The sequence below is a fragment of the Emys orbicularis genome, chromosome 12 (assembly GCF_028017835.1).
Source record: "Emys orbicularis isolate rEmyOrb1 chromosome 12, rEmyOrb1.hap1, whole genome shotgun sequence".
In the NCBI taxonomy this organism is placed as follows: domain Eukaryota; kingdom Metazoa; phylum Chordata; order Testudines; family Emydidae; genus Emys; species Emys orbicularis.
The window spans coordinates 14,107,879-14,132,719 of record NC_088694.1 but is presented as its reverse complement, the minus strand read 5'-3'; the positions used below and the strand labels follow the sequence as shown (position 1 = coordinate 14,132,719).

The window sequence follows — 24,841 nt, the reverse complement described above, 5'->3', positions numbered from 1 at the left end:
GGAAGACAGTCTTGTTAAATGCTCATTTTTTAAAACACAGCTTGTGAAGCAAAGAAAGTACTTATGTCTCTAATTACCATGGAAGGAATGAAAGGCCTGGAAAGTATCATGCACTTTGTATTAAATTTGTATTAAATTCTGCTCATTCACCAGTTGCACTGGGTGAGCTTGGAGTTTTTCATGTCTTGAAGGGAAGGTTGAGAATAGCCACATATACCACTCCTACAGCCATCCAATCAACATTAAAAATCTAGTTTAAATCCATAAATACAAAGACATTCCGAACTGAATCTTCTACTCTTTAATAGCCCCCGGTCATTTGGGTCATCTGGGACCAGACTAGCAAATGATCACAAATGAGTTTTATTTGACAAGTGACTATGAATTTATAGTAGTTAATTTTGGTAAACAGACTAGATGAATTGCCAACTAAAGCAAGTACATGACTAGTGCTGGTTGAATTTTTGATGGAATAGTTTCCATCACAAATTGCAGTTTTGTTGAAATCAAGATGGTTTGGGGGAATCTGTTGATTTCAACAAAATATTCACAATGAAAAGTCTAACAGTTGAATTTCAACTTTCTTGTTTAGTTTCAATAATGTCAAAATGTTTCATTTTTACTTTATCATTTTGATTATTTTTGTTTCAACTTGTATATTATATTAAAATATTAAATATAACATCATATTTTAAAAATAATGTTTTAATATCAAAGTCTAAATAAGATGACTAAATGTTATCAAAATGAAACACTGCAATGGTTTCAAATAAAAAAAAAGAATTTTTTTCTATTGGAAATTTCCAGAATTTGGCTTTTTGTTCTGATTCTGAATGAATGTTTTATAAATGTCTTAATTTTCCAAAGAATGGAAATTTTGGTTTCCAACTAGCTCTACAGGACATGATAGCCATAAAAATGATCTGAGAACCCATGAAAGGTTTCATAGTCAATGATCAGCAATGCATGCTAATCAGGACATGTAAACTCCTCAGAAGAGGGAGTTTGTCTTATCATCAAAACACTTTCAGGTGCTGTATTACAATGAGTGCAGTAAAGCTATATTATGCTGGTTACTAACATCAATGGAATAATCATTGTTTCCAAGAAGCAACTGTCAAATAAACTGTATTTACACATAGGAATAGATGAACAGGAAAGCAGCATTACCATCCACGCCCAGCATGACTCACAGAAGACCTGCTTTCTTACTATGTCCACATACAGACTAAGGGTTTTTTTGTTTGCTTTTGTTTTGTTTTTTTAAAGGGTCCTTAACCTAGCACTTTACTTTGCAATTAAGTGTGAAGTTAGGATGCAAAATTGACTGTGGGAACAAATCCAATTAATTACCTCATTTCTGAGTGTAATCAGGTAGCGGAATGTATAAATACTAACATTTACCCTCACATTTCAATGCACATTTGCATTTTGCAGATGCAAAAATATGGTCACAAAATTAGAGAGCATCTTCACAAATGTAGCCTGAAGTTTCCATTTTCACTGAATCCTCTTTGTGACTGTCTTAGCTAACTAAGGCTGATCCATTTCCCAGTAAATTCAAAGGGAATTGAATTGGATACCAAGTAGCACAATAGTTCCCTTTCAGCATCTCCCAGCAGTTCTCTTCTCTCTCAAATGCCATTCGCATTCAAGCCCTCCATTCTTGGTCTCTCAAGGTGCATTTGCTAGCATCCTATTTCTCTAGCATCTATGGTCCCAGGACAATGATAATACCTAGCTCTTATATAACACTTTTTATCAGTAGTTCTCAAAGTGCTTTACAAAGGAGGTCAGTATCATTATCCCTATTTCACAGATGAGAAAACAGACACAGAGAGGGGAAGTGACTTCCCTAAGGTCACTCAGTAGGCCAGTAGAAGAGCTGGAAATAGAACCCGGTCTCCCCAACCCCAGTCCAGTGCTCCAAGTACACTTATTCTCTTCAGGACACTCCCTCTGAGTAAAGACATTCCTTATCACTGAGTGGCTGAATCAGTATAAAATGATCTACAGCACTGGACATAGTGACACATGTTTATTGCATTTCACCCTACAACATATCTTGTACTATTTGCAAGTACTTAACAAAAGAACCTAATGCCATAAGAGATTTGCAGGTTTTTTTTGTTACTCTTAAAAAACCCCAGTTCAGCAAGGCATTTAAGCATGTGCCGAACTTGAAGCACACACCTAACTTTAAGCATACAAGTAGTTCCATTTAAATCAAGGTCAACGGGACTTAGGTAATTTTCAAACTTTTACCCTAGGTCCTGAACAACTCAGAGTGACTAAAGTCTAACCTTGTTATTGAGAACACTGAAAGAGAAGCTAGCACTTCTATGCTGGTGTTAGTCTTCAAAGCACTTTAACAATGGCTTAACTAATAAATACATAATACACAATAAAAATAAGGAACAAAAAGAGTAATAATACTATTTTGTATTTCCATAACCCTTTTCATCCAAAAATCACTCCACATTTTGCAATAGTGGGCCAGTATTATTTCCATTTTACAGAATAAGAAACCAAAGAACATTAAGAAAACAACAACAACAACAACAAAGTCACATAGTGCATCAGTGGGAAAGCCAGGAACAGACTCAAGGTCTCTGATCATAGTGTTGTGTTCTTTAAGCACATGCATGTTATAGTGTATTATAAAGATAGGGCCAGATTCTCACCTGGTGTATATTGGCATAGCTCTATTGACTTAAGGGGCTACCTTTTTAAACCAGTTGAGGATCTGGTCCGTGATCTCAGTTCTTAGCAACACTGCCCACCCAGACTGGAGTTTAAAAAAAAAAAAAAAAAGAAATAAAAACCAGTCGTTCTCTTCTGATTTTATTTCATCTATTTTTTTTTTTTTTAGAACACACACACTTTTTAAGTTCTGATGTATCATTTCTGTGATCGACCAAGCCAGGTATGACTCAGATCACACCTGCCAGATAAAAGCTTAAAAAATAGCAGTGTGATCAGAACTGCTCCCTTTCAGGAAGGGGCTCCATTAGGGACTTGGTAGAATAGAATCCTGGCCCCAGTGTTTTTCTGTCTGCTGCAGATGGAATTACAGGAAAATGAATTATCTCCTATTGAAGGCAGGGGAGGGAGAAGAGGAGGGGGGAGAAGTACAGAAGAAAATAGCTTCGGGTTGTTTTTATTTTTTGAGATGAATGGAAAATACGTGACAGGAAATCACAGGAGTGGTCACTAAAAAAGTCTACATTACACAAGACTAAATAAAATGTGATACAGCATAATTTAGTGGCCTGGTCTGAAACACTTGAGACAACCTATGACCACAGGAGGGGGACAGTTCAGTGCTTCATATCCTCGAGCAGCAGATGAACTACATTTTCTGTGCAGAGAGCGTTCAGATACAACTGTTAGATCTTAAGCAATATTTTCAGAAGCACCTACATGAGTTAGGAACCTAACTCTCATTGACTTTCATGAAAATTAGGCGCCTAAGTGCTTGTCACGTTTGAAAATAGGATTTAGGCACGTTTTCTGCTCTACATGGACATTAAATCTGGGCTTGGACTATATTTTTGCAACTCCTGTAACGAATCACATAAGAACATAAGAACGGCCGTACCGGGTCAGACCAAAGGTCCATCTAGCCCAGTATCCTGTCTACCGACAGTGGCCAATGCCAGGTGCCCCAGAGGGAGTGGACCAACAGGCAATGATCAAGTGATCTCTCTCCTGCCATCCATCTCCATCCTCTCACAAACAGAGGCTAGGGACACCATTCCTTACCCATCCTGGCTAATAGCCATTAATGGACTTAACCACCATGAATTTATCCAGTTCTCTTTTAAACGCTGTTATAGTCCTAGCCTTCACAACCTCCTCAGATAAGGAGTTCCACAAGTTGACTGTGCGCTGCGTGAAGAACAACTTCCTTGTATTTGTTTTAAACCTGCTGCCTATTAATTTCATTTGGTGACCCCTAGTTCTTGTATTATGGGAATAAGTAAATAACTTTTCCTTATCCACTTTCTCCACATCACTCATGATTTTATATACCTCTATCATATCCCCCCTTAGTCTCCTCTTTTCCAAGCTGAAGGGTCCTAGCCTCTTTAATCTCTCCTCATATGGGACCCGTTCCAAACCCCTAATCATTTTAGTTGCCCTTTTCTGAACCTTTTCTAGTGCCAGTATAACTTTTTTTAGATGAGGAGACCACATCTGTACACAGTATTCGAGATGTGGGGGTGCCATCGATTTATATAAGGGCAATAATATATTCTCAGTCTTATTCTCTATCCCCATTTTAATGATCCCTAACATAATGTTTGCTTTTTTGACCGCCTCTGCACACTGCGCGGACATCTTCAGAGAACTATCCACGATGACTCCAAGATCTCTTTCCTGACTTGTTGTAGCTAAATTAGCCCCCATCATATTGTATGTATAGTTGGGGTTATTTTTTCAAATGTGCATTACTTTACATTTATCCACATTAAATTTCATTTGCCATTTTGTTGCCCAATCACTTAGTTTTGTGAGATCTTTTTGAAGTTCATCACAGTCTGCTTTGGTCTTAACTAGCATGAGCAGTTTAGTATCATCTGCAAACTTTGCCACCTCACTGTTTACCCCTTTCTCCAGATCATTTATAAATAAGTTGAATAGGATTGGTCCCAGGACTGACCCTTGGGGAACACCACTAGTTACCCCTCTCCATTCTGAGAATTTACCATTAATTCCTACCCTTTGTTCCCGGTCTTTTAACCAGTTCTCAATCCATGAAAGGACCTTCCCTTTTATCCCATGACAACTTAATTTACGTAAGAGCCTTTGGTGAGGGACCTTCTCAAAGGGTTTCTGGAAATCTAAGTACACTATGTCCACTGGATCCCCCTTGTCCACGTGTTTGTTGACCCCTTCAAAGAACTCTAATAGATTAGTAAGACACGATTTCCCTTTACAGAAACCATGTTGACTATCACTCAACAGTTTATGTTTTTCTATGTGTCTTACAATTTTATTCTTAACTATTGTTTCGACTAATTTGCCCGGTACCGACGTTAGACTTACCGGTCTTTAATTGCCAGGATCACCTCTAGAGCCCTTTTTAAATATTGGCGTTACATTAGCTAACTTCCAGTCATTGGGTACAGAAGCCGATTTAAAGGACAGGTTACAAACCTTAGTTAATAGTTCCGCAACTTCACATTTGAGTTCTTTCAGAACTCTTGGATGAATGCCATCTGGTCCCGGTGACTTGTTAATGTTAAGTTTATCAATTAATTCCAAAACCTCCTCTAGTGACACTTCAATCTGTGACAGTTCCTCAGATTTGTCACCTACAAAAGCCGGCTCAGGTTTGGGAATCTCCCTAACATCCTCAGCCGTGAAGACTGAAGCAAAGAATCCATTTAGTTTCTCCGCAATGACTTTATCGTCTTTAAGCACTCCTTTTGTATCTCGATCATCAAGGGGCCCCACTGGTTGTTTAGCAGGCTTCCTGCTTCTGATATACTTAAAAAACATTTTGTTATTACCTTTGGAGTTTTTGGCTAGCCGTTCTTCAAACTCCTCTTTGGCTTTTCTTATTACATTCTTGCACTTAATTTGGCAGCGTTTATGCTCCTTTCTGTTTGCCTCACTAGGATTTGACTTCCACTTTTTAAAGGAAGTCTTTTTATCTCTCACTGCTTCTTTTACATGGTTGTTAAGCCACGGTGGCTCTTTTTTAGTTCTTTTACTGTGTTTCTTAATTTGGGGTATACATTGAAGTTGGGCCTCTATTATGGTGTCTTTAAAAAGCGCCCATGCAGCTTGCAGGGATTTCACTTTAGTCACTGTACTTTTTAACTTTTGTTTAACTAACCCCCTCATTTTTGCATAGCTCCCCCTTTTGAAATTAAATGCCACAGTGTTGGGCTGTTGAGATGTTCTTCCCACCACAGGGATGTTGAATGCTATTGTATTATGGTCACTATTTCCAAGCGGTCCTGTTATAGTTACCTCTTGGACCAGCTCCTGCGCTCCACTCAGGACTAAATCTAGAGTTGCCTCTCCCCTTGTGGGTTCCCGTACCAGCTGCTCCATGAAGCAGTCATTTAAAGTATCGAGAAATTTTATCTCTGCATTTCGTCCTGAAGTGAAATGTTCCCAGTCAATATGGGGATAATTGAAATCCCCCACTATTATTGGGTTCTTAATTTTGATAGCCTCTCTAATTTCCCTTAGCATTTCATCATCACTATCACTGTCCTGGTCAGGTGGTCTATCATAGATCCCTAATGTTATATTCTTATTAGAGCATGAAATTTCTATCCATAGAGATTCTACGGAACATGTGGAATCACTTAAGATTTTTACTTCATTTGATTCTACATTTTCTTTCACATATAGTGCCACTCCCCCCCCCGCATGAACTGTTCTGTCCTTCCGATATATTTTGTACCCTGGAATGATTGTGTCCCATTGATTGCTCTCAGTCCACCAGGTTTCTGTGATGCCTATTATATCAATATCCTCCTGTATCATGAGGCACTCTAGTTCACCCATCTTATTATTTAGACTTCTAGCATTTGTGTACAAGCACTACTCTCCCCTAAGAGAAGTCTCTGTCCGATTCACATGCTCCTCTGCAGCAGTCGGCTTTTCCCCCATCACAGTTCTTGCACAGTCCCATGAAGTAATGTGGCTGCAGAACCCAGGGAAGGAAGAAATGTTAAGGGACAGGCTCCGCAGTCTTCACATTGAGTAGCACTAAGGGCTTGTCTACACTGGCAGCGCTTTAACGTGGCTTGTGTAGTCACAGCAGAGCGCTGGGAGAGAGCTTTCCCAGTGCTCTAAAAAAAACACCTCCATGAGAGGCATAGCTACCAGCACTGGGAGCACGGCTCCCAGCGTCGGTGCACTGTTTACACTGGTGCTTTACAGCGCTGCAACTTGCTGCGCTCAGGGGGGTGTTTTTTCACACCCCTGAGCGAGAAAGTTGTAGTGCTGTAAATTGCCAGTGTAGACAAGCCCTCAGTGTAGCATATACACATTCATATGAATACTTAGGGCATGGCTACACTTGCAGATGTAGAGCGCTGGGAGTTAAACCAGCCTTCAGAGACCGCAGCAGGGAAAACGCTGCCGAGTGTTTACACTCTCAGCTGGAAGCGCACTGGTGTGGCCACATTAGCAGCTCTTGCAACGCCACAAAGAGCAGTGCATTGTGGTAGCTATCCCAGCATGCAAGTGGCTGCAACGTGCTTTTCAAATGCGGGGGGTGGGGTGGAGTGTGACAGGGAGTATGTTGAGTGTATGTGGAGGGAGAGAGAGTGGGTTTTGGGGGGGGCTGAGAGTGTGTCAGCATGCTGACTTGTAAGTTCAGACAGCAGCAGACCTCCCCCTCTTCTCCCCGCCTCTCTCTCACTCACTCAAAGCAAGCAGCATTCCTTTGTCCCGGAGCAGATAAGCAGCTAGCTGTCAGAAATGAAACTTTGAAAGGGCATATCCGCATTCCTACAGCATTCCTACAGCGAGTTCAAAACAATGACAAGAGTGGCCAGTTGACTTAAGGGGATTATGGGTCGTTTCTGGAGGTCAATCAGAGCTCAGTAATGCAACACCCCGTTCACACTGGCACCGCGGTGCTCCAGCAGGGGCACAGCAAACGTTATTCCACTCGCCGAGGTGGAGTACCAGCAGCGCTGTAGCCGTGGAGTCAGAGCATTCTATGTGCCTTGCCAGTGTGGACGGGTAGTGAGCTAGTGTGCCCAGGACTCCTTTATTGCGCTGTAACTCGCAAGTGTAGCCAAGCCCTTATTTGGCAACATGAGTAAGAGTTACTGAATCTGGCCCTAAAATAATGTAAGTAGACCCCATCATAAGCAGACAAAAACTGAAGACAACATATGGGATTTTTGACAAATCTCTATTTTCAGCAGCAATGCTGAAGGTGTCTCTTGAACAGGCAAAAGATAAGGCTGGCTGTTGAGCAAGCCACTGCACGATAAGTTAAGGCCAGAGAACTCCATATGAAGTAACTTTTTAGAGGGTTTTTTTTAATGGTGTATCTGATGGAGTGTCTACGCACAAGCCCTGGAGGGGTTAAGCTGGCTAACTTGGCTAGTTAACTGCCCAGGCTGCACCTGGAGGAGGAGCAGGGATTAATGACATGAGATGGATGTTCAGATGGATGGGAGTAGGAGGGGCCTGTATAAAGCCCAATAGCTGAAAGCAGCAGCTGGGTGTGAGGCTAGGCTGACTTGACTCCATTCCACTCCCTGGGAGAAAGCAGGTGTGTCTGGGGCTATAGAGGCAAGTAGCCTACAGTCTCTTCCTAGGAGGACAGAGTTGGACTAGCAAACCCCAAGAGGAGGGAGAATTGGAAAGTCTCATGGGAAAAGTAGCAAGGTATAGGATAGGGCAGAGCTTGGCTGTGGATCAGAAGGCCCTGAGGTAGAACATGGAATAGAGGGCAGGCCTGGGTTCCCCTATTAGCTACTGGGGAAGGGCACATACCAGGCAGTGGAGAGTGGACTGCTTGCCTGGGACAGTTTGCCCTGAGAGATGTTGATACCTTGGAAGGGGAAAACATGCTTGGTGACCTGGCTGGAGGACCAAGTCATGAAGAAGTCTCTCCAGCCATCTCTGCAACTCTGGGGCTCCTGCTAGAGGAGGGCACAACAACTGAAAGGAATTAACCCCCACAGCTTCTAGGAAAAGGCACCCTAGTGCTGAGTGGACCCTGTGACAATTATCCTTTGTAGGGAGTGTTTTAAAGCAAAACTGAATGTTTACATGTCCTTTGCCAGGAAAGGTTCATTCAGATTCAACTGGTGGAAGTAAGAGCTGTTCATAGTACTCCATTGAAGAATCAGTCACTAAAGTTTCCCTTACATACTCCACTTTGTGAGTTTTATAACTCAGTCATAAACAATAGTAATCGTCTGGAAAAATAAATTGTTATACAAGTTCTCTGACTGGAAACACATGTTGGATTAACACAGTGTATCTGAGACCAGAATCTTGGTCAAATCTTAACCTAAGGCCCACTGTCTGCTTTTAATTTGGCCCCTTTTTGTTAGTGGAGTGTAAGGCATTCTCTGTCTATTTCTCACTCCCATACTTGCCTCTCCCACTTCCCATCTCTCAAGCTACCGACTTTAGATCCCTCTTTAACACTCCCCTCCACACACACTTTTTTTTTTTAACCTTAAATCACTCATCTCTGCTCTGGTGAGCTATATGTGCCCTCATGACTGACATTTATCTGTGGCATCTGTCTAGTCTAAAACCCAGTCTTGCAAACACTTATTCTAGTGAGACATCCCTATTTGCACAATTTGTCTATTGACTTCACTATGACTACTCGCATCACTAGTACCCGTAAGAGGTGACCTCTTCAGCACAGAGACCTCGTCTTTCTACATGGCCTGAAGAAGAGCTCTGGGTAGCTCGAAAGCTTATCTTCCTCACCAACAGAAGTTAGTCCAATAAGAGATATTACCTCACTCACCTTGTCTCTCTTACTTGGTTGCAAAACATACCAGTGATGGTAGGATAATAAGTTCATTGTTTCAGATATTGCAACTTGCCTACAATTCAAAAACATCCTTATGTTCTTAAACTAAATTTTGCATGTCAGCCTAAAATGTGGTTTGAGTATTTAGTTCAAAATGTCTTGGAGTTTTTGTGTGTGGCTATTCTGGATACAAGCACATGACAAACAACTTAGACATTTTGTTTAGAAATGTAATTACAGCACTGCAGTTGCATTATCTTGTTCCTAGGAGTCCACTGAAAATCAGAGAGAGAACAGAGTTTAATGGCCAGAGTGATGAGGCCATTATTGACTCCAGAAAACATTCTACATTTTACAAGTCCATCAGTGTTGACTAGCATGATGGACTGTAATAGCCTTGAATGAGTCACTGCAGTGTTTCTGGTGAATAATACACATTTTAAAGGATTCTAAATATGTAGTCATACAAGAAGGATTTTTTTCTATTTTAAATTTTCACCTTTTCATTTAATTTTCAGTATATCTAATCGGTGTGTGTGAATTTCTTTTCACAGATATTTAAAATGTCCTTGTTATTGTATTAAAATTGCTATACATTTAAGGGTCCCCCACTGCTGTATGTATTTACATATGCAGAGTTGTTGGTCCCAAGATATTAGAGAGACAAGGTGGGTGAAGTAATATCTTTTACTGGACCAATTTCTGTTGTGAGAGACAAGCTTCCATAGACCCGCAGAAGAGCTCTGTGTAAGCTTGAAAACTTGTCTCTCTCACCAACAGAAATTGGTCCAATAAAAGATATTACCTCACCCACTTTGTATGTATTTACATGGCACAACCCAATGGTTTGCAAAGAGAAGTTATGATCTGACTAAAAGATCATCTATTTTCAAAGGCATTAGAGCCTCACTTATGAGCACAGTAAATTTGTTTTCTCCCTTTTTAAACTAATATTCTTTAAAGAATTTCAGAGGGGTAGCCGTGTTAGTCTGTTTCAGCAAAAACAACGAGAAGTCTTGTGGCACCTTAAATTTATTAGTCTTTACGGTGCCACAAGACTCCTTGTTTTTTCTTTAAAGAATGAAATTCCCATTCAGAAATCTATGTTATAGGGCAAAGTTTCAAACTGGTGGTGGCTGGATGACTTTGCTCCATGACTGTTACTTACTTTAGAATTATCTAGCCAAATCAACACTTGCTTCTTTACAATGTACACCTGAGAGTTTTATTTAATTTTCTTGTTTTCATAAGTTAACAAATGAGCTGCTTTCATCCTCCCCCACCCCAAACACCGTGCTCTTTACAGACCATATGCAACCAGCACTTTTGATATGTAACCGTTTTTGGGTTGCATTGTTGTAACTATTTGACCGCTCAGCAGCAGCATTTTACAGGACAAGCAGAGAAGAATGCCATTTGTTATAGTTACCAAGCTAATTGCACTTCTGACCCCCTCCTGGTCTCTTTGAATGTACCCCCTCAGGTGTCGGGCCTTGAGCAGTTACTTCTTGGATGGGGGAAGGGAGGGAAGAATTGTATGTTTCTCCTAATCTCATACCAGTCCTTGGGTGGCAGTGGCCTGTATATCAACTGTGGTTACCTCAGCAGATCTGAATTAGGTTCAGTACCTGCAGTTCTGTTCTCTCCAGTAGCAAGGACAGTCACAAGGCAGCCTTCTTAAAACAAAGTATTTGGAACAAAAGCATTTCAGAGATTTTAAAACACTGAACCGACCATCTTCCTGGTAAATCTAAGCTTCCCATAGACTGCCCCCGCCCCAAGCCCCTGAGACTGCTTGGATCTGGGTTGCATAATCTGTTCCTTTAAGTCACTAACCAGTTCCCTCAGTCTGCATAAGGGAGAGGTCTTTAAAGCTGCTCAGTCTTTTGATCACCCCACCCAGGAGTCAAATCACTTAATTGTTTAGTGTCTCTTTGTTCTCTAGGCTCCTAGACTTGGAAAACAGCTGTGTAACTTTGGGCTGAAGCCTGGATCTAGGCCACTGACCTGCAATTTCCCCTGAAACGTTTGTTGGGAGGTTGCTTATTGAGCGCCATTGTGTTACTTTCCTTTTGTTTTTCCAACAGTCCCCTGTTAAACTAGATCAATATGTTCATGCAGAAAAGCTTTACAATCCAATATAACTGTACTGTAACTTTACCTCTGCCTCCAGCTACCGGAGCAGTATACCTAGGGAGGCAGCCACCGATCCGCCCACACTGATGAGTAGCAGATGGCAATGGAGCCTTCCAAATAATGTTATTCCCTTTGGTTGTATCACAGGAGTAGTTTAACTATCTGGATTACTTTTGTTATATTAGCAGATGGGTGTGTGAAGTCTACCTATTTACCAAATATACTGTTAAATACAAACAACTCTCACATGGTAAGGGTGGTGTTGGAAAGCACAGTAAGAAATTAACAAGATAAAGATTTGGACCTGGTAGAGATGATGCATAACTGTTGGCGGGGGCACAACTGAAAAGTTCTGGTGGTATGCAGCGGGGTAAACAGGCTATTTAAGATTTATTACAGCTAAACAGTATGGAATTGAGGCTCTGCACCATAATGCAGCTGAACATTCTCTTACTGTTCCAGAAAAACGTTCAGGCCAGATATTTCTATTGGCTGTAACGTACTGGTAGTTTTCACTTACTAATACAGTTCTAGATAAGACTGGAAACAACATTTAATAGCTGATATGTGTAATGTCCCAGGCAGGAGAAACACTAGTAACATTCACTCTGCTGTATCTGTATCAGATGTGAATTGAAACACTAAGGCTACCAACCAGTGCTTTCTCAGCACGTAGCAGGATGCTTGACAAGGCTTCAAAAATAACAGGTGGGAAGAGAAATTAAACAGTTTCCAAAAGGAAAGCAAAGAGACATTTAAAAGCTGTGGTTGGCAGCATGGAACAACTGTGCCTGAGCACTTGTGGACAAATTTTCAAAACAGCTCAGGGCCAAATTTTCAAACGTTCTGCACCCAGAACTGGGGCCAAACTTTCAAACAAGATCAGCTCTCATTTAGGCATCTAAATAAGGGCCAGCTTATGACAGTGCTCAGCACCCATAAGGTGCCATTGTGATCTTTACAGACAGATTTTCAGAAGAGTGCAGCACCCAGCACACCCCCTTCCTCCCCCCGTGCTGAGCTCTTTTGAAAATCTGTCCCCTGTTGTTGGTGCTGAGCACTCTTGAAAATTGTGGCCTTACTCATCTTTATTTAGGAGTCAAAGGGTCTGATCCTTCATCTGTTGACATTGATGGAAAGCTCTCATTACCTTGAGTGAAACTGACCCTAAATGGCTTTTCTTTGAGAAAATGCACGTTACCACCACCCACGCATTACTGGGTTCTTTTCAGGCTGATATTCACAAAGCTGCCTAAGGATTCTGGATGTCCAATTCCTATTAGAATTAATGGGAACTGGATATCTGGATCATCAAGGCAGCTCTGAAAAATCCCTGCCTTAAACCACACCGTACTTCTATTTTTTCTAACGCATCAGACATTTAGGCTACTACCTTGCAATGGTCTCTAGATAGATCCCTGACATCAGTGGGGCTCTATGTCAGTTCAGGGGTCCATCTAGATGAGATTCATTGCAGGATTTGGGCCTTCGGGGACAATTAGGAGTATATGGTCACTATTTCATTTCTCATTTGTTTTCTCTGTGTCTCATAGATATACACTAAAGATGTATTAGAGACACATGATGAAATGCAAAACTACTTGCACATCAAGAGTTACGTATTTCCTCTGGTAATTGATTCTATGGAGCAAAAATGGGGCAGTAAAATCAGTCTTGTTTCTAAGTGAAAATGGGCCCTTTTCTTTGAGTGATTAATTTGAAAATTAAAACTAAAGAATATAGACAGGTCAGGGGGCTGGGTTACATGATGTTTGTCTTCAGTTAAATAAGTCTTGATCTTGCAGTATAGATGGGATTGAGCATGTGTGTAACCATATTCCTAAACTGAAAATCTAAGAAAAAGCATGTTTTTGGTACTAAAAGTTTAATTGCAAGTTTAATGAAATTTGGGGGGGGGGGGAGAGGAGGGATGTAAAACTGACATAAAACATCAATAAGGCTCAGAGCAAAAGGTTTATATTAGGTTATTTTTTAAAAAATCACAAAGTTTGGAGGCATATTATGTACATTCATCATACATTAACTCACCAAGAATCAAAAAGAAAAAAAAATGGGAAATCATGAAATTCAAAATCATGGAGCATTCTTCCCTTGCTCTGGAAAAATAACCTCTGATTATAAGTACAATTCCCTGTTTCATAAATTTCACCAGGCCTTTGGCTGATACCTTAACTAACTGCCTGCCAGCTCACCACATGGACATATTTGGAGAAAAGCTGCAGGTTGGTAACAATGGGAGGTGTGTGTATGTGAGAGAGAGAGATCCATAAACAAAGTCGAGACGGGATCTAACTTTCTTAGCAAAAGAGAGGTGTACGTATGCAATTTTGAAAACAGTCCATGCATGTATCAGTAACTAATCAAAGCTCCATTTTTCCCTTCCTGGCAATAACTCACATAAGGGAGAGGAAACCAGTCAAGTTTCTGACATTCTTGCATGGGGGATTTGAACCTCTGTGGAGTAAGGTAGGAGTTCCACTGACTTAATCTGAAGGCTTCAGGGAACATGTAGGAGACAAGGTCATACAGGCAGATGGCTCTTTGCTTTTGCTCTACTGTTGAGCCCTATGGACAGGAGTCTCTGTGGACTGGTCATGAAGGTATATGGGTAGCACACACTGATCAGTGGGTTCCCTCCCCATCCCCCAACACACACATGTGCATCTCTCTCTCTCTCGCTCTCTCTTTTTTCTGACAGTATAGTGTGGAAAACAGGAAGGAAAAGGCAGCTATATCTGAGCTGAACCAAGTCAAATAGTGTTAATCATTCAAATATTGAGCTAACACCCACAATTTATACATGATATTGACATATGTTCTATGTACAAAAAGACAGGGCTCCACCTATGTACTATAGTTATACACAAAATAGTAAACTCATATCCAGGGCAGACTATTACAGTCAAACAGGTCAGGGGGCTGAATTACATTATGATAGTCCCCAGACACAGATAAAATGATTTAGTTGGTGTTGGTCCTGCTTTGAGCAGGGGATTGGACTAGATGACCTCCTGAGGTCTCTTCCAACCCTAATATTCTATGATTCTATGAAAACAGGCTTTGGTCTTGCAGTGTAGATGTGACTGAATCCTTGGTTAACCATATTTCCAAACCATGCTACAGTCCTGATTGTCACAGATATAGTTATGCTGTGTTGTTGTAACTGTGTCGGTCCCAGGATATTAGAGAAACAAAGTGGGTGAGGTAATATCTTTTATTGGACCAACTCAAAATATATTACCCCCACATGGTCTCTCACATACGTAGCTATGTAAATTATGATTTCACTTCTGTGTACTGTACCTTTAAATTTCTAGACGTCTAATGAAAGCAGCTGCCATTTTATGTTTTGTTCAGGAGCAGCCTATTACATAGGAAAGACACAAACTGTGTTCTCCTGGAGAATTTACTTTATTTAATAACTAAGTGTATGGGTGATCTCTGTAAATAAAAAACACTGTTAAAGTGCCAGTCAGTGGCACAATTCAGGATCATGGTTAGGTGACCTCTACATGGCAAAATAGATCCATGTCTTAATCAGGTCTGGGGGACAGTCATGTTATTACTACTTTCCCCAACACATTCTGTGTCTGTACTGTAGATAGCATCAAAAACAATCAATTTACTAGTTTACTGGCCTTTTACCCACTAACATCTCCTGTGTTAAGGGTGATAGGACTTGTAAACATCTTGCCTCAACTTATTGCTTGTACTAATATACAAATGTAAAAGAAAGGAGGTTCTAATAGTTTTTTCTCCCCACAAATAACTAATGATTTTTCTAGTCAAAACAATATCCCAAGAGTAGCCAAGAACATAATCAGGAATCAGAAAATTAGTCATGAATGTTTAGTAGGACATGAGCATATGCAACATTCTTACCATGACACTTACTAAAATTGTTATAGATCAAGCCAGAGACATAGATTAATAAAAATGCATATTGGATGTGTTTTCTGTCTGGAACACAAAAGTCAGGGCTCTAGAAGCTCACCTCCAAGCCTGAGTTTGCACATTCCCACCCCCTGTATTTTAGAATAAGCAAAGTGATTTTTTTGCAATCGGTGTGCTGATTTTTCTCCAATTAAGTAAAATTTGTATTAACTTTTGGAGCCCTGACTTTTGTTTTCCAGACAGAAAACTCATCCAACATGCGAGACTGTACTTGATTTTAGCCAAAAGTTGAGAGGAGATGATAAAAGGGAATGTTTACATGTTTTTTATTGAAATCCCTAAGGAACATTCATTTGGTTTCTAAACCTTCCTCTCATTTAACACCACTTTATTTTGGGACCTTGTAATAGGGTGCTGGCCAGGAGGTCCTGAGCCAGGCCCCTGTTAGCCCAGCTCCAATTAAGAAGCATTAATTGGGGCTGGCTGAGTATGCCACACCTAACTGCCAGAAGGGAAGCACCTGTGGGCCTTATTAGCCAGGGGCTATATAGGGCTGCAGGAAGGAAGGGGGAGTGGAGAAAAGAAAGGGAGGAGTGAAGTGACGTGAAGTGGAGCCAAGCCGAGCCGAGCCAAAGGCTGTGTATCCCTGTTGGCTGGAGAAGCTATCTGTCCCCCAGGTTGCTGGTTTGGTGCAGACTGTAAAGAGAAGGTGGTGGGAACTGACACCGAAAATAAAAAGCATTGGTGATTGCACTCATAAGAGGTCTCTGGCTGATTTGTTGTGAGGGCAAGCGTAGGCCTTGTTACAAACCTAAATCATTTATATATACTAATAACCTCATGTTTTGGTAGCTGTGCAATATCATGCACCTTGTCCTCCCTTACATCCCAGTCTTGTTAGCAATCTAGAAATATGTCTTAAATCCTGAAACTCTAACAATGTGGGTGGATGTTGGTAGACCAGAATATAGTCACTCTGAGCAGATTAAGGTCCAGATCACTGGAGCTAGATTGATTTATACTAGCTGAAGATCTGGCATGAAACTCCCCCCCCCCCCCCCCCCGATCTGATTTCTTTGCCCTGATCTTACATACACTCTTAATGAAGATCAAAATAATCAACCTGTATAACTCATTAGCAAACAAGTCAATATTGTCACAGGTCTGCAATATTTTTTCAGCTCATTTCACTGGCCTCCATCCTCTATCAATATCAGGTGCATCCTAACTTTCAAGGTTTTCCATGATTCTGCCACACCTATGTTGACACTACCATTAGAGTTCATCTGGCAATTTTAGAATAAACTTTTAAATTCAAGGCATTTTATTGGCATAGTTTTTATTTATAAAAAAAATTTGGCTCATCATACATTTACGGTCATTGTAACATACATATAAAGATGTATTAGATGTATGTTACAATGACTGTAAATGTATGATGAGCCAATTCTTGAGCAACCCTGAGCAACTTCAACCTCCACTGAAGAATACTTTTGGCAAAGGGGCACAGGGACACAGAATAGGCAAACATTTTATTTCCTGTAGGTCTGATTCTATTAGAAATGGTGGGATAGGAGCACTTTAAACACTCTAATGTGTTTCCCCATTCTTCCAACCCAGCTGGGGTGGGGGTGTCTACCCCACACAAAGCTTGAGTAGGAAAAAAGGGCCAATTAACCCCATGATAGGCTGCACCTGGAGGAGAGTCAGGACTGATAAGGCCTAATGGCTGATGAAGCTGAGCTGGGCTAAGTACAAAGAGGAAGTTGGTAGTTGTAGGAGACTGTAGGGAGGAACTCTGGAGAGAAGGGGAGTTGGAAAGAGAAGAGGAGGAGTCCTAGGGAATGTCGAATGCAGATTCTCTAGCCACAGGGAGTAGAGAAAGCTCCAATAGTAGCCCAAGGGGGAGAGGGGCTGAAGAAAGATAGGACGGAGCCTAGGGAAAGAGCAACAGGGTTTGAGATTTCATACATTGTAGTTGCTAGACATAGGGTCCCTGAGATGGAACCTGGAGTAAAGGATAGGCCCAGTTCCCCTACCAGCCACTGGGGAAGTGGCACAGTCTAGGCAGTAGAGTAGAAGACTGCCGGTTGTCCAGTGGGACATTGAGACCTTGGAAGGGGAGAACTATAGTGACCTGGCAAGAGGGCCAAGCCATGAAGTGGGAGCAATGTAGTCTGGAAAGTGAGAGAGAGAGACACCACATGGCAAGCAACCAAAGGAGAGGGCATCAGATTTGTCGAGAGCTAGTCCCCAGATAGGTCCCTAGGAGACACTCCAGCAGTGAGTAGTAAACCTCCTGACACTATCTACCATCTATTCTGTTGCTTGCAGGAAGCTTTTGCTCCCATCAACATGTTACATGTTCTCCTCCGTTCCATTTGGTGACACATCTTCCCATCATGTACCCACAATCTCAGAGCATCTCTAAGGGGTGGATTCATCCCTTCACTGGCATGGGTGCAAGCACTGGGACAGAGAAAAGGCAGTTTGGGCCTCTCTTCCGGAGCTTGCAAGGGTTGGTGGAGCCTTCGGGGCTGCCCTCACTTGTACCCCATGCTGCAATGGCTCTTATGGAGCTATACAGGGGCACAAAATACTTGGGAAGTAAGCTGTCCCAGCCATTTCCTTCCTTGTTTGCCCCACCTACACCAACTCCAGTCCATCCTCAGTCCACCCCCGAACACCCCCCGCACCTTGGGCTCAGGCAGAGACATAGAGTGTCCCTGTGCCAGGTCTTCACACCTGAGCTTAACCCCTTTGTGCCAGCCTGGGACAATGATTAATCAGGTCCTAAATATTCAGTCTACTGTATAGCTCTTTATAGTTCAGGTGGAATTTGCAGCTGCAAACACCTAATCTGATTAAACAAACAGCGTAACGAGAGTATTTGAATTAGCTGCTCTCTTTGCTATCTAATCTTTGTGAAAGGCCTAAGCTTTGAAAACCACAAGCGCTGATTCACAAGTCTGAGCTGACACATGAGTTAATCTTTTCATCTGACACTCAACATTGCTTCTTATTGCTTCAGCTTTAACCTTGTATCTTCCTAGCTGCTAGCAAAAGCAGAGTGGATGTGACAGTCTTCCCTTTCCAGTACATACCTTTATCGTTTTCAGAAGAAACAGTCTGTACAACCTGAATTGTGACAGGTCCATTTTTAGCACCGGTAGGAGGTTCAGACACAACCTGAAACATCAAATAATATATTGTTCAGTTCCATGCCTTAGAATAAACATTTGCATTAATTTGCACACACCAGTGTAGCAGAAGATACCTGGTAATGATTTTTAAAGTGTTTAAGTGACTTGGAAGCCTAAGTCCCATTTTCAAATTGACTTAGAACCTTAGAAACTGAGTGGAGCAATGCTTAAATATCTTTAGAAATCTGGGTTTTCATGCCTAAGGCCCAGATCTTAAGGCATTTAGGCACCTAAATCAATGGAATTTATTGCTTTGTTGTTCCCATCAAAGGGGACAGGAGTGAAATTCTCAATGAAGTCAATAGGGGTTTCCCCATTGACATCAATGGGGACAAGATTGCACTTCAAGATTCTGGTGTCCATGCATCATAGAATCATAGAATATCAGGGTTGGGAGAGACCTCAGGAGGTCATCTAGTCCTGCTCAAAGCAGGACCAATTCCCAACTAAATCATCCCAGCCAGGGCTTTGTCAAGCCGGGCCTTAAAAACCTCCAAGGAAGGAGACTCCACCACCTCCCTAGGTAACGCATTCCAGTGCTTCACCACCCTCCTAGTGAAATAGTGTTTCCTAATATCCAACCTAGACCTCCCCCACTGCAACTTGAGACCATTGCTCCTTGTTCTGTCATCTGCCACCACTGAGAACAGCCGAGCTCCATCCTCTTTGGAACCCCCCCTCAGGTAGTTGAAAGCAGCTATCAAATCCACCCTCATTCTTCTCTTCTGGAGACTAAACAATCCCAGTTCCCTCAGCCTCTCCTCATAAGTCATGTGCTCCAGACCCCTAATCATTTTTGTTGCCCTCTGCTGGACTCTTTCCAATTTTTCCACATCCTTCTTGTAGTGTGGGGCTCAAAACTGGACACAGTACTCCAGATGAGGCCTCACCAATGTCGAATAAAGGGGAATGATCACGTTCCTCGATCTGCTGGCAATGCCCCTACTTATACAGCCCAAAATGCCATTAGCCTTCTTGGCAACAAGAGCACACTGTTGACTCATATCCAGCTTCTCGTCCACTGTGACCCCTAGGTCCTTTTCTGCAGAACTGCTACCTAGCCATTCGGTCCCTAGTCTGTAGCAGTGCATGGGATTCTTCCGTCCTAAGTGCAGGACTCTGCACTTCTCCTTGTTGAACCTCATCAGGGTTTTTTTGGCCCAATCCTCTAATTTGTCTAGGTCCCTCTGTATCCGATCCCTACCCTCTAGTGTATCTACCATGCCTCCCAGTTTAGTGTCATCTGCAAACTTGCTGAGAGTGCAGTCCACACCATCCTCCAGATCATTAATAAAGATATTAAACAAAACCGGCCCCAGGACCAACCCTTGGGGCACTCCGCTTGAAACCGGTTGCCAACTAGACATGGAGCCATTGATCACTACCCGTTGAGCCCGACGATCTAGCCAGCTTTCTATCCACCTTACAGTCCATTCATCCAGCCCATACTTCTTTAACTTGGCAGCAAGAATACTGTGGGAGACCGTATCAAAAGCTTTGCTAAAGTCCTTTCCTCCCACACTATACACATGAGAATAGGGAATCCAGAATCCAGCCCTTAATATAGAAAGGTTGTATACAATAAGGGTGGAATTTTCAAAAGCAGAAAAGGGAGTTAGGCACCCAAATTCTTGTCCATTCTTATTAAGGTAACAGTAGCCAAGGAACGTTAGATTTCTCGGTTACCTGATAATTCTCTGTTGTACACACATTATCTTGGTCTTCAGCTTCTTCTTGAACAGTCAAATTATTTCCCATATTTGCTGTGCTATGGAGAAAAACAGTTTATTAATACAAAGTTGATGCATGCCTGTGAAGGAATCTATCAAATTAAGAGAAGGCAACTGACCACAGGTTTTTACAGGCACCTTAGAATTCCCGGAAAGTCCCATCTGCTTTGCTTCTTTTTAAAGAAAGTTGCTTCTTTATTACATCACTGTCTCTTTGATGCTACAGGCCTCATTATTTGGATACAGCCGCCCCTACTGACAACTGCTCACCAAAAAAGGGGGAGATTCACATACATTTCTGGCTTCTTCACAAAGTTTAGTTGCAGCTGACACATGGGTTGCTTGTTAAGACTATATGAACTCTTAAGATATGTGAAACAAGAGCACAGAGCGTGTGTCTGCTAGCTGGAAAGAAGGCGTAGGGCATGCAGGGAATTGCTCACTATTAAGACAAAAGGCAAAACACCATGAGAACACTAGTACTGAAACAACCAGGGGATGGGAGAAATTATCCCAGCAGCTTTCACACAAAGGGCAATTAAAAGGGGAAAAAAGCATGCATCTAGGCATTTTGAAAATCTGGCTCTTGTCAGAGGAATGGTGTGTGCAGTATGGCAAATCCTACAGGAGATGTTCTTCCCCCATTCCTCCCGGACAGCCTCACATGCCTTGCCAATGTCATATAGAGGGTATAAAGGCACCAGATGGTGTCAAGGAGAGAATTCCCCTGGCACAAGAGCAGTGTAGACCCACTTGCAGCTCCAAATGTTGGGGTCATGTCCAGGTGGGGTATTTTAGTTAGGTAATAAGTTTAATTCATTAAGGACCTGATCCAACACCTATAGAAGTCAATGAAGAGACTCCTATTGACTTCACTGGGCTTTAGGTCAGGCCTTAGATGACTGGGTTAGGCATAGGCAATAAGTTTGAGTTAATCAGCAAGGTCTCTCTTTGACTGTGTTATATCATCTGAACTTTCCAGGTCTTTAGACTGTAAGCTATTCATTGTGCTTAGCACAATGGGCCCAAAACAAAACCCACTGAAATCAATAGAAAGGTTCCTATTGCCTTTCATGGGCTTGGGGTCAGGGCCTATATGCTGTCCAAGCTAAATAAACAAAAAGAAAAGAGCCTGGACCAGACCTTAAAACAGGAAACTCTGGAGTATTTTAGGATTGTTCAGTTCTACAGTCATTGGCCAATTTAGTAGTTCATTCCACTTCATCTATTAAATGATGGTATCTGAGTGCCGCACAGAAATAAACAAAGCAATCTTAGGCCCAAATTGTCAGACATGGCAGGCAGTTCCATGTTTCCCTCTTTGAAAATGTGGGATCCAGTTTATTATTTTAGTTAAGCAATAAGGACCAAATTTTGCTCTCACTTACCCCCACATGACCCTGGTCATGTTGCACAGATATACCTCTGAAGAGAGATTTTTCTAGGTGTTTTAATTAGACCATCATTAAATATTCAAGAGGGAGGAAATCCAGGGGTTGTTAAACCTTGTTGGTCAGACTTTGGTTCTGCAAAACTTGTTCAGAAAAAGGTCTCCCTGTAGCTGAAGCCACCAAGGTTGGAGGTTCAAATAATTGGTTATAGTTAGGTCCCAAATTCTGCTTAGAGGGGCCAAAACCAGGGATAGTTTTGCTAAACCTCATCAAGTAGGGTTTTTTCCCCCAGGGATAGTTCAGAACTGGTTCCTTTTGTATGCAAACTCCCAAATTTGGTGAGATTATGGCTGAGCCTCTCTTTCGCATCCTTGGTTACTGTGCTCTGTTAAAGGCCTGATACTGGACTGAAGTGAACATTGAAATAATCCCATTGATTTCAGTCCATAAACAGAGCTGATATATTGACTCCAATAAGAGTACCTGTGTGAGTACAGATTGTAGCACTGAGCCCTGACTTCAGACTGCAGAGAAGTTTTACAAGAGGTTTATCTTTTCAGCTGATATTTCAACTATACATCAGAACTTTTGATTTATTGTGGAAAACAGCCAACATTTCCCCATGGATGTATAATGGCCCCTTGTCCTTGTTGGGTAGTTCTGTTGCCTAGCAACAAAGTAGCATGCTATCTGGAGATAAAAAGGGTTTCAAATCCTACTGCTTAATCTCAGTGGGGAAATTCAGGGTCTAGTTGAATCTGAAGAATTTATTTCTGTTATCCATGCACAATGTTACCAGGCTTACCTGCTCACACATGCAGACTATACAATTTACACAGTGTATTTGCAATATTTGCAAACGATGTGTGTCACTTCCCTCGTATGTGTTAGGTGTAACATACGTGCGTTTGAAAGAAAAAGAACACAGTATCTAGTTATTTTCACAAGAGTCTGGGGTCTGACTGTAATCTCACTTGCACCAGTTTGATATCAGTACAACTCTAATGATTTCAATTGCATCTGAGTGGTATATTACTGAGATCAGAATCTGGTCTCAGAACTTTACGTTCGTACATAGAATTACATTTATAAATTTGATTGAAAAAATATAATTCCAGCTGAAATAAAACATCTTTTGTTATTAATCATGTATATTACTTTAGTGCCTCAGGGCCAACCCAAAATGGGGCCCCGTTGTGACAGGCACTGTACAGAGTAGCAGGCAATCAAAATAACATTCACACTGAAATTCAAGAAATCCTCAGAGCTGCCTATCTCATAGAAACCCAAAAGAGGTAAAAGCTCATTTGAAAGCTGCTTTTGATAAAAGTCTGGGATTAACTTGTTACCTCATTGGGTTGGATGATGTTGAAAATACTCACACAAAAAGCCAGAGAAAATTCCATCATGTGAGTGTTTGTGATATTATCCATTCAGACTTATCTCAGGTCACAGCAATTGGTCATTATTATGCATTACTAACGGCTGCTCTACAGTCTAAGCGGAAATGTGGTTACTGAAAAAAATTAAGTAATGAGTCTCTTGCAATTACTATCTGGGTACAAAATGACATTGCCCGGAGTCAAGTCATGTCTCTGATTCTCCAATATTGCTTTAAAAAAACCCCAACAAAACATACATGTTGCTGATATTCAAGAAAAAGCGATATTCAAGCGAAAGGTCACTGCCACCTCTAGACAAACCTAAGCATCAGTAGAAATGATTATATTAACAACACATATACATATAACTATGCTAAACCAGCATCACTTACATTTGCCACAACAGTCTGGTACAGACTTGTGGTTGCCTCTCTCCTGTAATCCTGCCATTATGTTTAGATATCACTGTAGCAAAGATTGGTATGACAGATTTTCAGCACCCACATTTGGAGCCAGATTTTCAAAAGAGCTCAGTTCTTATTTAGGCACTTAAATGAAATGGCCAAGTTGTTTTGTTTTTTCCTCAGAAGTGCTCAGCATCCAGCAGCTCCCATTTTTAGGACTTTTGTTCATCATAGCAAACCTACTTCTCCAGCTTCGAAGCCTTTGCAAGCATACATACTGCCCACTGACTTCACTCTAGATTGCCAAACAGCAGCATACAACTAGGTTGCCAGCCCCAGAAGATGCTACAGCCCCAAGATGCATGCTGTCAAACTCAAGGTTTCACAAAGAGCTGCTGTATTTTTTCAAATATCCAAATATTTCCATCACCTAGCAGGGTAGGTTGCCTCCAGGAGGTTGGTTAGGTCTATTATCGAAATAGTTAAGTCAGCTATGCAATTCAAATCAAATCTGAATTTCTCCAAGTGCAAGGCGACTAGGATCAGGGCCCCATTTAGGGACCATTTCTCTTCTCCTAAGCTATTTCCCAAGGAAAGCACTTGTTTGGCAGGAGCTTTTTGCACACATCTAGTCAGAATGGATAACATCTTCCCAGGAGGCTATTTCAGCTCAGATGACAGAAGCAGAACTCAGTTTAAGGCAGACCCTCTCATTTTTAAGGCTGGTTAGCAAAAGAGCTGAAGCCCAGCTCCATTAACAAAATGTGAGTGCATAATATGCGCACAAGTAATTGGTGCAAACCGTGACTGACTGCCGACTTGGCTGGTTAGAGGTCAAGCGGCCATTTGTGCATGCAAATAAGTTATTTGCACATGCAATTTCAGTAAATGCACAAATCAGGCATGAAAATGCACACACTAGTTTACATGTGCCTATGAGGGAAAACCTCACAATGGCAATTAGGAGCATTATGAATCCCTACTTCCCTCAGGACAGGCTGAGTACCATGTAATAAGCAGTTGGGCCAGTCTGCTATTGCAGCACATTACCTACAAGCACAGTACAATCCCATATAACGACATTAAGGTGGAACCCCCTCTTTCTCCAGGCCAGCGGTGTGGTGATTTGCTGGGTGGAGGATGTGTACATGGCTGCATTCTTTGCTATATTTGTTCTCCGGACTTTACTCTCC

General features: G+C 41.6%; 1 protein-coding gene across 1 annotated transcript in view; it reads right to left on the bottom strand.

Annotated features, from left to right (window-relative positions):
* The window catches only part of BCAS1 (brain enriched myelin associated protein 1), an 86,509-nt gene extending 66,010 nt beyond the window's left edge, over window positions 1-20,499 (bottom strand). Inside the window, exons 1-2 of the mRNA XM_065414883.1 lie at window positions 20,428-20,499; window positions 18,643-18,727 (exon numbers count right to left, since the gene is read on the bottom strand). Of these exons, the coding sequence (XP_065270955.1) occupies window positions 18,643-18,727; window positions 20,428-20,499 (157 nt within the window). The remainder of the gene's footprint in view (window positions 1-18,642; window positions 18,728-20,427) is intronic.
* Between the last annotated feature and the right edge of the window lie 4,342 nt (window positions 20,500-24,841).